Genomic DNA, 12,485 nt, shown 5'->3' with positions numbered 1-12,485 from the left:
GCATAAGGCTGTCTATACTCGAGGCAGGGAGGCCAATTAGGAGGCTACTGAAATAATCCAGGCCTGGACCAGGGTGCTGACAGTGGGCGTTGGATACGTTCTGAAGGATGTGTTGACAGACTGAATGTGGGGAGGGAGAGAAACAGGAGTCAAGGAGGACACTAATGCCCAGACAACTTGGGAGAATGGCTTCCAGTAACTGGGGTGGGTAAAAGCACGGGAGGAGCAGGTTTGCGGGAATGTTCTGGACTTGCTGTGCTGGAGATGCCTTAGATATCTAAGCAGAGATATGGGCAGGCAGACATGCATCTGAAGTTCAGAGGAGGGTTAGGACTGGAGATACACATGTGGGGTTCACTCGCATTTAGATGGGTTTTGAGCCTATGAGACTGGATGAATTCACCTAGGAAGTGAGGGTAGATTAAAAAAAAAAGTTCGAGGTCATGTGTGGCGGTGAAAAACTGGCCTGAAAACTTACCCGCTGGCACACGTGTGGCAAGGAAATGTTAAAACACCACCGGGAAATTGTGGACAGAGGGCTCCAAGGCTGAGTTGAGCGGGTGAGGGACAAAAACACAGAAGACACTGCAAAGGATTCAGATTTCCCAGGGATGGGGATTAGGGAAATGTCAGCGCTAGGGCTAGAAGGAAAAAACAAAGCAAAAGCATGCAGGCAGATGCAAAATTTAAGGTATCAGATTCAGATATAAAAGAAAGATGTCGGCGAAAGCCTGCAAGTTGGTGAAGGGGTGAAATCGGCCCCAGCGTGGCGGGTCAGGAAGAAGGCGGGGCTGGAAGGCGGGGTAAGGTGACTGGCCGGGCCCCGCCCCCGGGCCATACCCGGGCCAGCTTGGGACCGTCCCCTGCCCGAATGCCTCCAGCGGCCAGTCCGCGTGCGGGCGGGTCCGCGGGTCCCCGGGCCAGCGTGGGCTTGTGAGTGTGTTGCGTGGGCGCAGTCACAGTGTCTGAACTGGGAAGAAGGACGCCGAGGGCCGCTCTTCACCAGGCTGCGCTTTGCTGGTGGAAGCGGCCTGACGGCCGCCTACGTTACCAACTCCAGAGCCAAGCAGTGAGGCCCGAGCTGGGCAGGGGCCAAGACTGAGGAACCGGGCGACACTGGAAGGCTCGGAAAGCTTATCAGGAGGCTCGGCTGGGGTAGGGCGGAGACTTCCGGCTGTGGGGCGCGGCGGCAGCGGGTCTGTTACCTGCTCCGCGCGGCTGCCGCTGCAGCGCCAACCTGGCGGCCTCCTGGCTCTGACGCGTCGCCCTGGAAACCGGCGCGCGGGGCTTTCTGGGACTGGCCGGCCAGGGGGAGAGGAACGAGAGGCGGGGCCGCGAGGCCTGCGCGCACGCGCACCCCGAACCGCGTCTCTGGCCCGGGCTAGGGGTCCAGGGTCGTGACTCTTCCGCGAGGGTGAACTTAGCTGGCTGCATAGACTTTCGCAAACAAGCCTCCAGCCGCCCCTTCTCGGCGCCCAGGATCCCGCCTACGCCCTGGCCGCGCTCGGGCCGAGCGAGCTGACCCCGCGGTTCCTTCCCGCGCCCGGTAGCTCTCGCCTGCGCACCGGGTGTTTTGAATCTGAGTCCGATGCACATGTCCGGTTCCCAGCCTGGGAGGGCCGTGGACTAAGCGCAGAGCGCTTCTGTTAACCTTTATAAAGATGGATTTCTTGGTGGAAGAAAATCTGATCACAAAGCAATGCATGTTTGGTGTAGAGACGTTACCATGTACAGGAAAGTACCAAGAAAAAGTAAAAATCACCTATAAAAATTATAGGTGATTTTGTAAAAAAAAAATTATTTATTTATGGCTGTGTTGCGTCTTCGTTTCTGTGCGAGAGCTTTCTCTAGTTGCGGCTAGCGGGGGTCACTTTTCATCGCGGTGCGCGAGCCTCTCATTACGGCGGCCTTTCTGGTTGCGGAGCACAGGCTCCAGACGCGCAAGCTCAGCAGTTGTGGCTCACGGGCCCAGCCGCTCCGCGGCATGTGGGATCTTCCCAGACCAGGGCTTGAACCCCTGTCCCCTGTATTGGCAGTCAGACTCCCAACCATTGCGCCACCAGGGAAGCCCTATAGGCTATTCTTAGTGATTGCATAGGACTTTTCAGTGATGCGTAGGCATAATTAACGAACAATAACGTTATTTCTTTTTTTCCTCTTCCCTCCTCACCCTCCCATTGTATCAATGCCCTGTTGAATGTCCTTGTAGGTGAATCCTAGGGGTCACCCCGACTGTTTTCTTCGGATAAATTCCTACATGTGAAGTTGAAGGATCAAAGGATAGACCCACTTTGAGGCTTTCTGAAGGTATACGAAAGTTTGCCTTCCAGGCAAATGTCTCCAATCCTTAATCCACATTTGCGGATAATCTTATTTCTTTTAAAAATGTATGTCCATGTAGGGGCTTCCCTGGTGGCGCAGTGGTTGAGAGTCCGCCTGCCGATGCAGGGGACACGGGTTTAAGCCCTGGTCCGGGAAGATCCCACATGCCGCGTAGCACCTAAGCCCGTGCGCCACAACTACTGAGCCCATGTGCCACAGCTACACACACCTAGAGCCCATGCTCCACAACAAGAGAAGCCACCGCAATGAGAAGCCCACGTGCTGCAACAGAGTAGCCCCCGCTCGCCACAACTAGAGAAAGCCTGTGTGCAGCAATGAAGACCCAATGCAGCCAAAAATAAATAAATAAAATAAATGAATTTTAAAACTTAAAAAAAAAGTATGCCCATGTTATTGTCAAAAAGTGACACCTTACTTTGAGTTTTTCACAACTTTGATTACTAGGAAGGATAGGCATTTTTGTCGTACTTTCAGTGACCATTTGTACTTATTTTGTGATTTGCCTTTTGCCCACTTTTTCAGTTGGAGTTCATCTTTGTAAAAATTGATTTGTTAGAACTTTTGACATCCTATAAAACTCGGGCTATGGTATATGCTGCAGATGTTTCCTTCAGTTTGTCAATTACCTTTGAATTTTGTTTATAGTGTATCTTGTATTTGTGTAGCTCAAATTTATCACGTTTCCCTTTATGGTTTTTTCATTTTGTTTTTATGTAATAGGGGGCAGTGGGCATCTCCAAGCAGACCCTGTTTTTTCTTTTTTAAATTTTATTGCAGTATAGTTGATTTACAATGTTGTGTTAGTTTCTTCTGTACAGCAAAATGACTCAGTTATATATATATATACACACACACACACACACACACACATATATATTCCTCTACATATTCTTTTCCATTATGGCTTATCAAAGGATATTGAACATAGTTCCCTGTGCTATACAGTAAGACCTTGTTGTTTTTCCATTCTGTATATAATAGTTTGCATCTGCTAATCCCAAACTCCCATTCCTTCCTTCCCCTACCCCCCTCCCACTTGGCAACCACAGGTCTGTTCTCTATATCTGTGAGTCTGTTTTTGTTTCCTAGGTATGTTGATTTGTATCTTATTTTAGATTCCACATATAAGTGATAGCATATGGTATTGGTCTCTTCTGTCTGACTTACTTCACTTAGTATGGTAATCTCTAGGTCCATCCATGTTGCTGCAAATGACATTATTTCATTATTTTTATGGCTGAGTAATATTCCATTGTGTATATGTACCACATCTTCTTTATCCATTCATCTGTCGATAGACATTTAGGTTGCTTCCATGTCTTGGCTGTTGTAAACAGTGCTGCTATGAACATAGGGGTGTATGTATCTTTTCCAAGTATAGTTTTGTCTGGGCATATGCCCAGAAGTGGGATTCAAGCCAACCCCATTTAATTCTGGCTTTTTAGGGGTTGGTGCCAGACAAGGCTTTCCTGTCCCATCACTACCTGCTCCTCCCTATCCTGTTAGAGTGCCCACTCTTTTTTTTTTCTTTTTGCGGTACGCAGGCCTCTCACTGTTGTGGCCTCTCTGTTGCGGAGCACAGGCTCTGGATGCGCAGGCTCAGCGGCCATGGCTCACGGGCCCAGCCGCTCCACGGCATGTGGGATCCTCCCGGACTGGGGCACAAACCCGTGTCCCCTGCATCGGCAGGCACTCATAATTTTGCTGCGTTATGTGTTTCTACAACCTTGGGTGGTGAGTTATTCATATAAGGTGGGTAGTGGTTTTTGTTGTGGGTGAGCTGGGCACCATCTCCAAGTAGACATACATTAGACAAGTGTTGCCCTAGACTTGTCATTCATGGAAAGATGGCTGGTTCATTGCTGCTGGTGCTCCCAAGACAGTAACAAAAGTGGCTGTTTATTATTATGATTATTTTTTAACAAATTTATTATTTATTTTTGGCTGCATTGGGTCTTCGTTGCATGCAGGCTTTCTCTAGTTGCAGCAAGCAGGGGCTACTCTTCGTTGCAGTGTGCGGGCTTCTCATAGCAGTGGCTTCTCTTGTTGCGGAGCACAGGCTCTAGGTGTGCGGGCTTCAGTAGTTGTAGCGTGAGGGCTCAGTAGTTGTGGCACGAGGGCTCAGTAGTTGTGGCACATGGGCTTAGTTGCTCCGCGGCATGTGGGATCTTCCCGGACCAGGGCTCGAACCTGTGTCCCCTGCACCGGCAGGCGGATTCTTAACCACTGCGCCACCAGGGAAGTCCAAAAGTGGCTGTTTATTATTAAGAGAACATCCCAACCCTGGTTCTCAGGACTGGAGGAACCTGAAAGATGGAGGCTCTTCAGAACGTCCTTTCCCATCTGAATGGTCTCTCCCTCTCTTTTTTGCTAGCTCTTTCCAGTCTATCACCTTTGTTTCTGCCTTGGAAAGAAGTACTTCTTTCCTGTCTGTGTGTTATGAAAGGGGGAGAGGCCCTTACTGTACGAAGCTGAAGAACTGCCTTTTAGTAATTATGGTGGTCACCTCCATCATGCTACATATTAACATAGGCCTTTATAGCTCTGTATGAGTTTCCTAAGGCTGCTGTAACAAATTACCACAGAACTGATGGCTTAAGACAGCAGAAATTTATTCTTTCATGGGTCTGGAGACCGAAGTCCAAAATCAAGGTGTCAGCATGGTCGTGTTCCCTCTGAAGTCTCCTGGGGAGGATCCTTCCTGCCTCTTCCATCTCCTCGTGGCTCCTGGTGTTCCTTGGCTTGTGGCCACATCACTCCAATCTCTGCCTCTGTCTTCACATAGTGTTTTTCTCTGTGTCTCTCTGTGTGTTTTCTCCCCTTCTTATAAGGATATCAGTTATTGGATTTAGGGCCCACCTGAAATCCAGGGTGATTTCATTTCAAGATCCTTAATCGATTTCATCTGCAAAGACCCTGTTTCCAAATAAGATCACATTCTGAGGTTTGGGGGGAACATGAATTTTGGCAGGACAATATTCTACCCAATACTGCTACTGTGGTGGTCACCACTGTTATAATAATAAAAATATAAATAAATAATATAAATAAGGAAAATAAAAAATATAAATAAATAATAAAAATTTAAAAAGAATAAAAATCAGCCTTTATTTCTCATTTTATTTTATCTGTAAAATTATATAAGTAAACCAAACATAGCATCTAGTATCATTTATTATAAGATCCCTCGAGGATCTCTGCAAAGTTTGGAGCCAGTACCTCATACTTTTATCACTAAAATTATGTCAAATCGCCCTTTCACAATGTATACACATATCAAATCATCACAATGTACACTTTAAATATCTTACAATTTATTTGTGAACTGTACCTCAATAAAGTTTTAAAAAAAAGAGTAAATTCTGTTAAAAATTAGGTCAGATCTAAAAGTACTGTTATTTGACTTTAACATCAAGGATTAGAGATCTGAAATAATTAGCCTCTTGCATCTTCATTCGATTAGACAACTTATTTCTTTTTTTTTTTTTTTTTTTTTGCGGTACACGGGTCTCTCACTGTTGTGGCCTCTCCTGTTGCGGAGCACAGGCTCTGCACGTGCAGGCTCAGCGGCCATGGCTCACGGGCCCAGCCGCTCCGTGGCATGTGGGATCTTCCCGGACCGGGACAAGAACCCGTGTCCTCTGCATTGGCAGGCGGACTCTCAACCACTGCACCACCATGGAAGCCGTAGACAACTTATTTCTGAATTGAATTTTCAAAGTCGGAGATTCATTGAGCTTTCTTTTAAGACTCATTTGGAATGTTTTGTATTCCTTTTAATTATCTTGAAGCTCACTGATGTCGCTGTAACAAAAGATGTGTCAGCTGGAGTTTTCAAATTTCTGATTTGTACATTTTCATGGTCATTATTAAAAGGATAACCTTCTAAAAGTAATTCATAGTGAAATAAAGGAGCACTGGGAATTTGAGGGTAGGAAATCAGGAGTTTTTCTTGTGTGGTGTGGACATAAATGGGGTTGGGTTCAAATCCTGGATACACCGTTACCTTTCCTATCATCTCCCATTCTTCTTCTTTTTTTTTTTTTTTACCATACCTCGAGGCTTGTGGGATCTTAGTTCCCTGACCAGGGATTGAACCCGGGCCCTTGGCAGTGAAAGTGCCGAATCTTAACCACTGGACTGCCAGGGAATTCCCTCATCTCCCGTTCTAAGTCCTCACCGGTGAGGATGGATAGTAATAGGACCCGGTTTTAGGGCTGTTGTGTGGTTTAAGGGAGTGGTTTATGCAAAGCCCTTAGAGCAGGTCTGGCTTGGCAAACACCTCAAAATTGTTAGCTATTATTTCAAGTAGGAAATTTGTTTCTCCCTAGGGCAGGCAGCTGGAGGGGATGTCAAGATTGAGGTAGGTTTTGCCCTGTTGTTACCAATATTGGGTCCTCTGGCCTTGTGTGCAGTAAATCCAATCTACTGACAATCTACTGGGTTGTGGTATGCAGGTGTGAAGGAATGTGCAGGATTTATTGTAGGCACCAAACAAGGAGTGTGGGCAACTGATGGTCAAAAACCCAGAACTTCCTGATGGGTTTTAGGAAAGTGTTTTCAAGGGTAAAGTGAGGGAGGGGGGTGCTGTAGGGTGGGTGATCAGCTTGTGCACAATTATCTGATTGGTTGATGGTGAGGGAACCAGTCATCAGGATGGTGTCATAGGAGTTAACATCATCAATCCTCAGGCTCCAGTTGCTCTGGGGGCTACGTGCTCACCATCATCATGCAGTTAGCTTCTTCCATTTGGTGGAGGCTTTAGTCTCTGTAAAACAGCTCAGGAATGTGCATCACAGACTTTTATCTATGTCCTTCAGGGAGGAACTAAAGGTTCTGTGACTGCCACATGGCTGATTTACTGTTTAAATTGTTACCAGTTCTCCTGGCCCAGCTGATACTTTTGTCACTACATGTTCACATCCTTTCAATCATTAATTCTTGAGCCAGGCTTTTGTGACTCAGGGGAGGCCTGAGATAACTATAGCTTTTCTACAGACAAGAGGCAGGCAGAGGATATGGGGGGAGGGGTCTGTCCAGGGAGGCCCCATAGGGTCTTCCTCAGTTATACTATATGATCAGCAGATGTATATTCTCTAGGGCACATGAGCCACAGCTTATGTCACTAACTTACAAAGGCATTAAGAAATACACAGAGCTTATTACTTTCTTAAATAATATTTGCAGCAAAATAGTATGCTCATGTGGTGGGTTTAAGACTAAGGTGTTTGAAAAAATATTTCGTATGACAAAAATAGTATATACTCACTGTAGAAATTTTGGAAAATACAGCAAAGAAGAAAAGCAAAAATGATGGTGGACTTTAAAATAAAATTTTGGTGGGCTTTAAAATAAAATTTACTGGGATGAAGTGAGAGAGTGGCATGGACGTATAAACACTACCAAAGGTAAAATAGATAGCTAGTGGGAAGCAGCTGCATGGCATGGGCAGATCAGCTCCGTGCTTTGTGACCACTCAGAGGGGTTGGATAGGGAGGGTGGGAGGGAGAGGCAAGAGGGAGGGGATAGGGGGATATATGTATATATATAGCTGATTCACTTTGTTATAAAGCAGAAATTAACACACCATTGCAAAGCAATTATACTCCAATAAAGATGTTAAAAAATAAATAAAATTTATAATGCTTCTTACTTAAATTTGGGGAACCATGAGTCATCTTCACCTAATTTGGGGAGTAAACTTTGCATGCCCTAAGTTAAATTGTTGCGGGGTCATCTCAACCATTCATCCTGATCTAAATGAAGCTGAGCTATATTCTAGGGTCAGGGTGACCTTTCGTGGAGGGCACCTACCTGAGGGGAAGGGGAGCAGGCCTCCAGACCTTCTGGGCTCTGGTGAAGGGGCTGGAGGTCAAAACCCAAAAGATCCCTCCCTGGTCCCAGGATCTTACAGCCACGACCTTCATGAGCAGTCAGGGACTTAAACTAAGAGAGAGACTCAGCCATCTTAAGAAGACTAAATGTACCCTCCTGCCTTTGCCCCTAAAGACCTTGATCTTGTCTTTGAAACCCACCAGGAGAGTGGGGTGGCTACCATTTGGGCTTCTTAGTAGATTTTTAATGTCTCTAACGTTTAACACAATTCAAATTATCTATACAAATAAGACACAGAGAGAGAGCCTGTTACAAACAGATCATTCATTTCTTCCCCCCAACGTCTCTAAAACAGTGGAAGCAATTTGCTTGTAAGCCAGCCCTCCCTGCCGGGTTGGGGATGTCAGCGAAACCTGACACGGTCCTCAGCTTGTCAGCCTCTGTTCTTCAGGAGAAACAGGTGGTAAAGGGGGAAAACTGGGAACAGGCCACTCCTAAAGAATCTATTGTATGACAGTTCATTGAATGTTTTTTTTCAATGCAAAACAATGATTATTTTTATTTTTTAACTCTATCCATAGGAATTGTGTTTGAAGGTTTCACTAAGTTTCCAGGTATTCCTCAGAGTAGACTTGAATGTGGTAAAAGGTGAGTATTCATAAATGATAATGACAATTATTAAGTATTGTTTAATTAGCACGCCACCTTCTCTGATTAAAATACACGCTTTGTACATTAGGTGCCATTGCCGAGCGGTGTAAGAATAAAAATCATGCACCCTTTAAGAACACTCTTTAGTAACAGACCCTTATTGCTGATCCAGATGGCCTATCATTTGTATTAATGACAAACTTAATTTTTTGAGTAAATTTTCACCCACTGTGCTCCCTTGATTTTTCTTGCTCAGTGAAATTTATCTGAAGCAAAATATAATAAAGCCTGACATATGCATCACAGAATTAAAGTGGAGATTAATTAAAGCTGACTCCAGTTGAAGGGCATTGAGTTTTTTTTAATCTGCCAGAAAATTTTAAAGTAAGGAAGCCGCTCTTTATTTAGGTAAAGGCTTCTGTGGCTGTTCTGACCCGTGCTGTGTGCCTGCCAAAAACCCTGTAAACAAGTCCCCCTCCGGCACCGAGCTGGTGTTGTTTGGGCTTTTCCAGCTCCGGGGAGCGCCTCCCTCCTCTTCTCTCCTCCTCCGCTACCCGGGGCTCCACCTCCCGCTGCCCGAGGCATCTCCCCGCAGGTCTCTGATTGGTGCGGAGAGCAGCCTTGCCTTTTAGGGACTGTTGTCGGGCTTTCAAAGTGATTAGCGAAAGGGTCCAGCGGCTGCTTATATCAACCAATCAACTGTTTTCCTGACAGATCCCCAAATATTCCCTGGCCAATGGCGGGGAGAGCCCGAGGTGCCTGGGCCGCTCCTGGGAGAGGCAGGGCTTCAGTTGAGCTGAGAGGCGTGAGCTCAGACAGCCTTGGGCCCCTCGCCAGTCCCCACCTGGCACTTGTCTGTGTCACTGTCAGGATTTGTCTGACTCCGCGTTCCCTCGCAGGGGTGTGTTGGGGGGAGTCCTCTTGGCAACTCTCAAAATGGTTATCAAAGTGTTTGTTGCCACATCATCTGGGTCCATAGCGGTAGGTGTCTGATGGAATTTGGGGGCTTTCTTCCTGTCCTATTTTCTGAATAACTCAGATTTGGAAGCAGAAGGAGGGGGTATGGCCCAGTGCTGGCTTTACATGTCTTTTTGGGGCGTGTGTAAGTAAGCCTGTAAGCCCTTTGCTTTCTGCCTTGGTTTGAATGGTGTTGAAGAAATGTGTGTGATCTGGGACAGCTGGGTGTGGAAGGGGATTCAAGGAAGAGGGTGTGTTTGATACTACAACTTTTTTTTTTTTATTTTTATGGCCACGTTGGGTCTTCGTTGCTGCACGTGGGTCTAGTTGCGGTGAGCGGGGGCTACTCTTCGTTGCGGTGCGTGGGCTTCTTGTTGCGGTGGCTTCTCTTGTTGAGGAGCACGGGCTCTAGGTGCGCGGGCTTCAGTAGTTGCAGCACATGGGCTCAGTAGTTGTGGCGCACAGGCTCCAGAGCGCAGGCTCAGTAGTTGTGGCGCAGGGGCTTAGCTGCTCCACGGCATGTGGGATCTTCCCGGACCAGGGCTCGAACCCGTGTCCCCTGCACTGGCAGGCAGACTCCTAACCACTGCGTCACCAGGGAAGTCCCCGATACTAGAAATTTTAACATGTGATTTGTGTCGTGTTGTGTCTCATATATGATAGAATGGGAGGCTTTTTTTTTTGGTGGAATGTTCCTGCCATTCCTTCTGCGAGACAGACTAATTTAAAATTGCAAATAAATGACACTTTGTGTAACAATATTTGGAGCGTATGATGGGCCAGATTACTAAAATGACTCCTGGGTGTAATAACTTGTGTATGCAATGTAATCCTAATGAAAGTGTAAAGTTAGCATGTGTAATGCTATTATTTGAGGATAATAATGTCACAGTGACAAGAACAAACATCTCTAAGGCTAAAGGTTTAAATTCTCTAGGAATCCAGACAGACCAAAAACAGGTACTAAAAGCCGACCTCCAAAGCATTGCTTTGTCTCATTTCCTTGGGACCAGGCTGGGAACCACGCGTCGATCTCTCTAAGTCCAGCTTTCATTCTGTGCCTTAAGAAATAGGAGTAAGGGAGGGACTCGTTTATCCTTGGAAATGATTCAGGCTTTGATTTTAGGCTTGAACCTGCAGTGTCTATCTGGGACCGACATTTCGACCAGCATTTTAGCATCTAGGAGGCTGTGAAAAGAAAAAGAGTTTTATTAATCCTGAGAGGTGAAGACCAGCAAAGGGGCTGTTTCCTTTTATATCTGATTCCTGGAACTTCTCGGGTTGCAGCTTGGGTTTCAGTGGTCCATCAGCCAGGGATGATACCCTAGACAAATGGTTGGCCCAGGGAAGTGTCCTAATGGCAGCTCCTGAATGCCACCCGCGTTGCCCCCGCCTCGCCCCCTCCAGCCCTGAAAGTTCACGCGGTTTCCAGAGAGGACGAGAGGAAAACACGAGAAAAGAGCCTGGTCGTTCCTTCTGAGCACAACTGGTGGGCAACTGTTTAGTGATCTCTCGAACATCTTTTAACAGAAAACGATGAGGAACAATTCCAAATGCAAAACTGCAAAATCTTTTGTGGCTGTTGATGACCTCAGAAACTTTTAGTTGATCTACAAAAAGCACATTTTTGGATTGTTTAGATTAAAAAAATTTTTTTTTTTGTAGAAAATGGCTTTTGTGGGCTTCAAATATGGTGTTGACACACTCATTGCTGGAAACTTTTACCACTAACCTGCCAATCTTCTACATGTTCCATAGATCAGGTCTGAGTGGCCCCATGCATCCTTCCGGAGACAGTGAACAAACTGATGGATTTCTTAGGATTATCTGATGTCCTACATTCTTGAAGTTTGGGAGCATGATTTAGTTAGCCTGGGGGGATCTGGACGGGTACTGTTTATTCCAGGATCTTAGAAAATCCAAGTTCATTCTGCTGCCGGAAGCAAATGTTTTGGTGCCACTTGGGACTATGTGACCTTGGGAAAGCTATTGCACCTTGCTAAGCCTCAATTTCCTTATCTGTAAAATGAGGGTAAGAATAGTACTCATCTCATAGTGTTGTCATGAGGACTTAGGAAATAAGCAAAGGGTGCCCAGCAGGGTGTCAAGTGCTTAATAAATATTATCATTATTAGTTTTTATTTATTTATTTATTTATTTATGGCTGTGTTGGGTCTTCGTTGCTGCGCACGGGCTTTTCTCTAGCTGTGGCGAGCGGGGGCGACTCTTCGTTGCGGTGCACGGGCTTCTCACTGCGGTGGCTTCTCTTTTTGCAGGGCATCAGCTTTAGGTGCACGGGCTTCAGTAGTTGTGGCCCACGGGCTCTAGAGCACAGGCTCAGTAGTTGTGGTGCACGGGCATAGTTGCTCCGCCGCATGTGGGATCTTCCTGGACCAGGGCTCGAAACCGTGTCCCCTGCATTGACAGGCAGACTCTTAACCACTGCGCCACCAGGGAAGTCCTATCATTATTAGTTAATGTTATAGTTATCAGCTATGGTCAGTTAGTATTATAATTATTATAACTATTGGTTATTAGTTAATGTTAGTTAATATTAATCAATATTTTTGTAGTTATATTTATTAGTTAATATTAGAAGATCTGCATCTGTGACGATGTTTCAGAAGAACTGTCTCAAGCCACATAAATGGAAGAATTTCTGTCTTATCCTAAAGAATGAGAACTGATTTTTCCCACGG

At 46.0% G+C, this 12,485-nt stretch overlaps 2 protein-coding genes across 4 annotated transcripts in view; one reads left to right on the top strand and one right to left on the bottom strand.

Annotated features, from left to right (window-relative positions):
• Positions 1–1,155, bottom strand: part of LCA5L (lebercilin LCA5 like) — a 40,275-nt gene extending 39,120 nt beyond the window's left edge. Inside the window, exon 1 of the mRNA XM_029214754.1 lies at positions 1,004–1,155. The gene's annotated coding sequence lies outside the window, so the exon portion shown is untranslated. The remainder of the gene's footprint in view (positions 1–1,003) is intronic.
• An 8,351-nt stretch (positions 1,156–9,506) lies between these two features.
• The window catches only part of LOC114890845 (SH3 domain-binding glutamic acid-rich protein-like), a 63,996-nt gene continuing 61,017 nt past the window's right edge, over positions 9,507–12,485 (top strand). For 2 of the 3 annotated variants that reach the window (XM_029214757.1, XM_029214755.1), the window contains exon 1: positions 9,507–9,810. In XM_029214757.1, coding sequence (XP_029070590.1) covers positions 9,766–9,810 — 45 coding nt within the window. In that variant the 5' untranslated portion in view covers positions 9,507–9,765. Of the gene's footprint in view, positions 9,811–9,902; positions 10,038–12,485 lie in introns of those variants that run through there. The other variant, XM_029214756.1, reaches the window with a different exon arrangement.

Source organism: Monodon monoceros, unplaced genomic scaffold (genome assembly GCF_005190385.1).
Source record: "Monodon monoceros isolate NGI ecotype Baffin Bay Population unplaced genomic scaffold, NGI_Narwhal_1 Super_Scaffold_11, whole genome shotgun sequence".
Taxonomy (NCBI): domain Eukaryota; kingdom Metazoa; phylum Chordata; class Mammalia; order Artiodactyla; family Monodontidae; genus Monodon; species Monodon monoceros.
The sequence above is the reverse complement of the archived record's forward strand: the minus strand, read 5'-3'. Positions and strand labels throughout refer to the sequence as shown.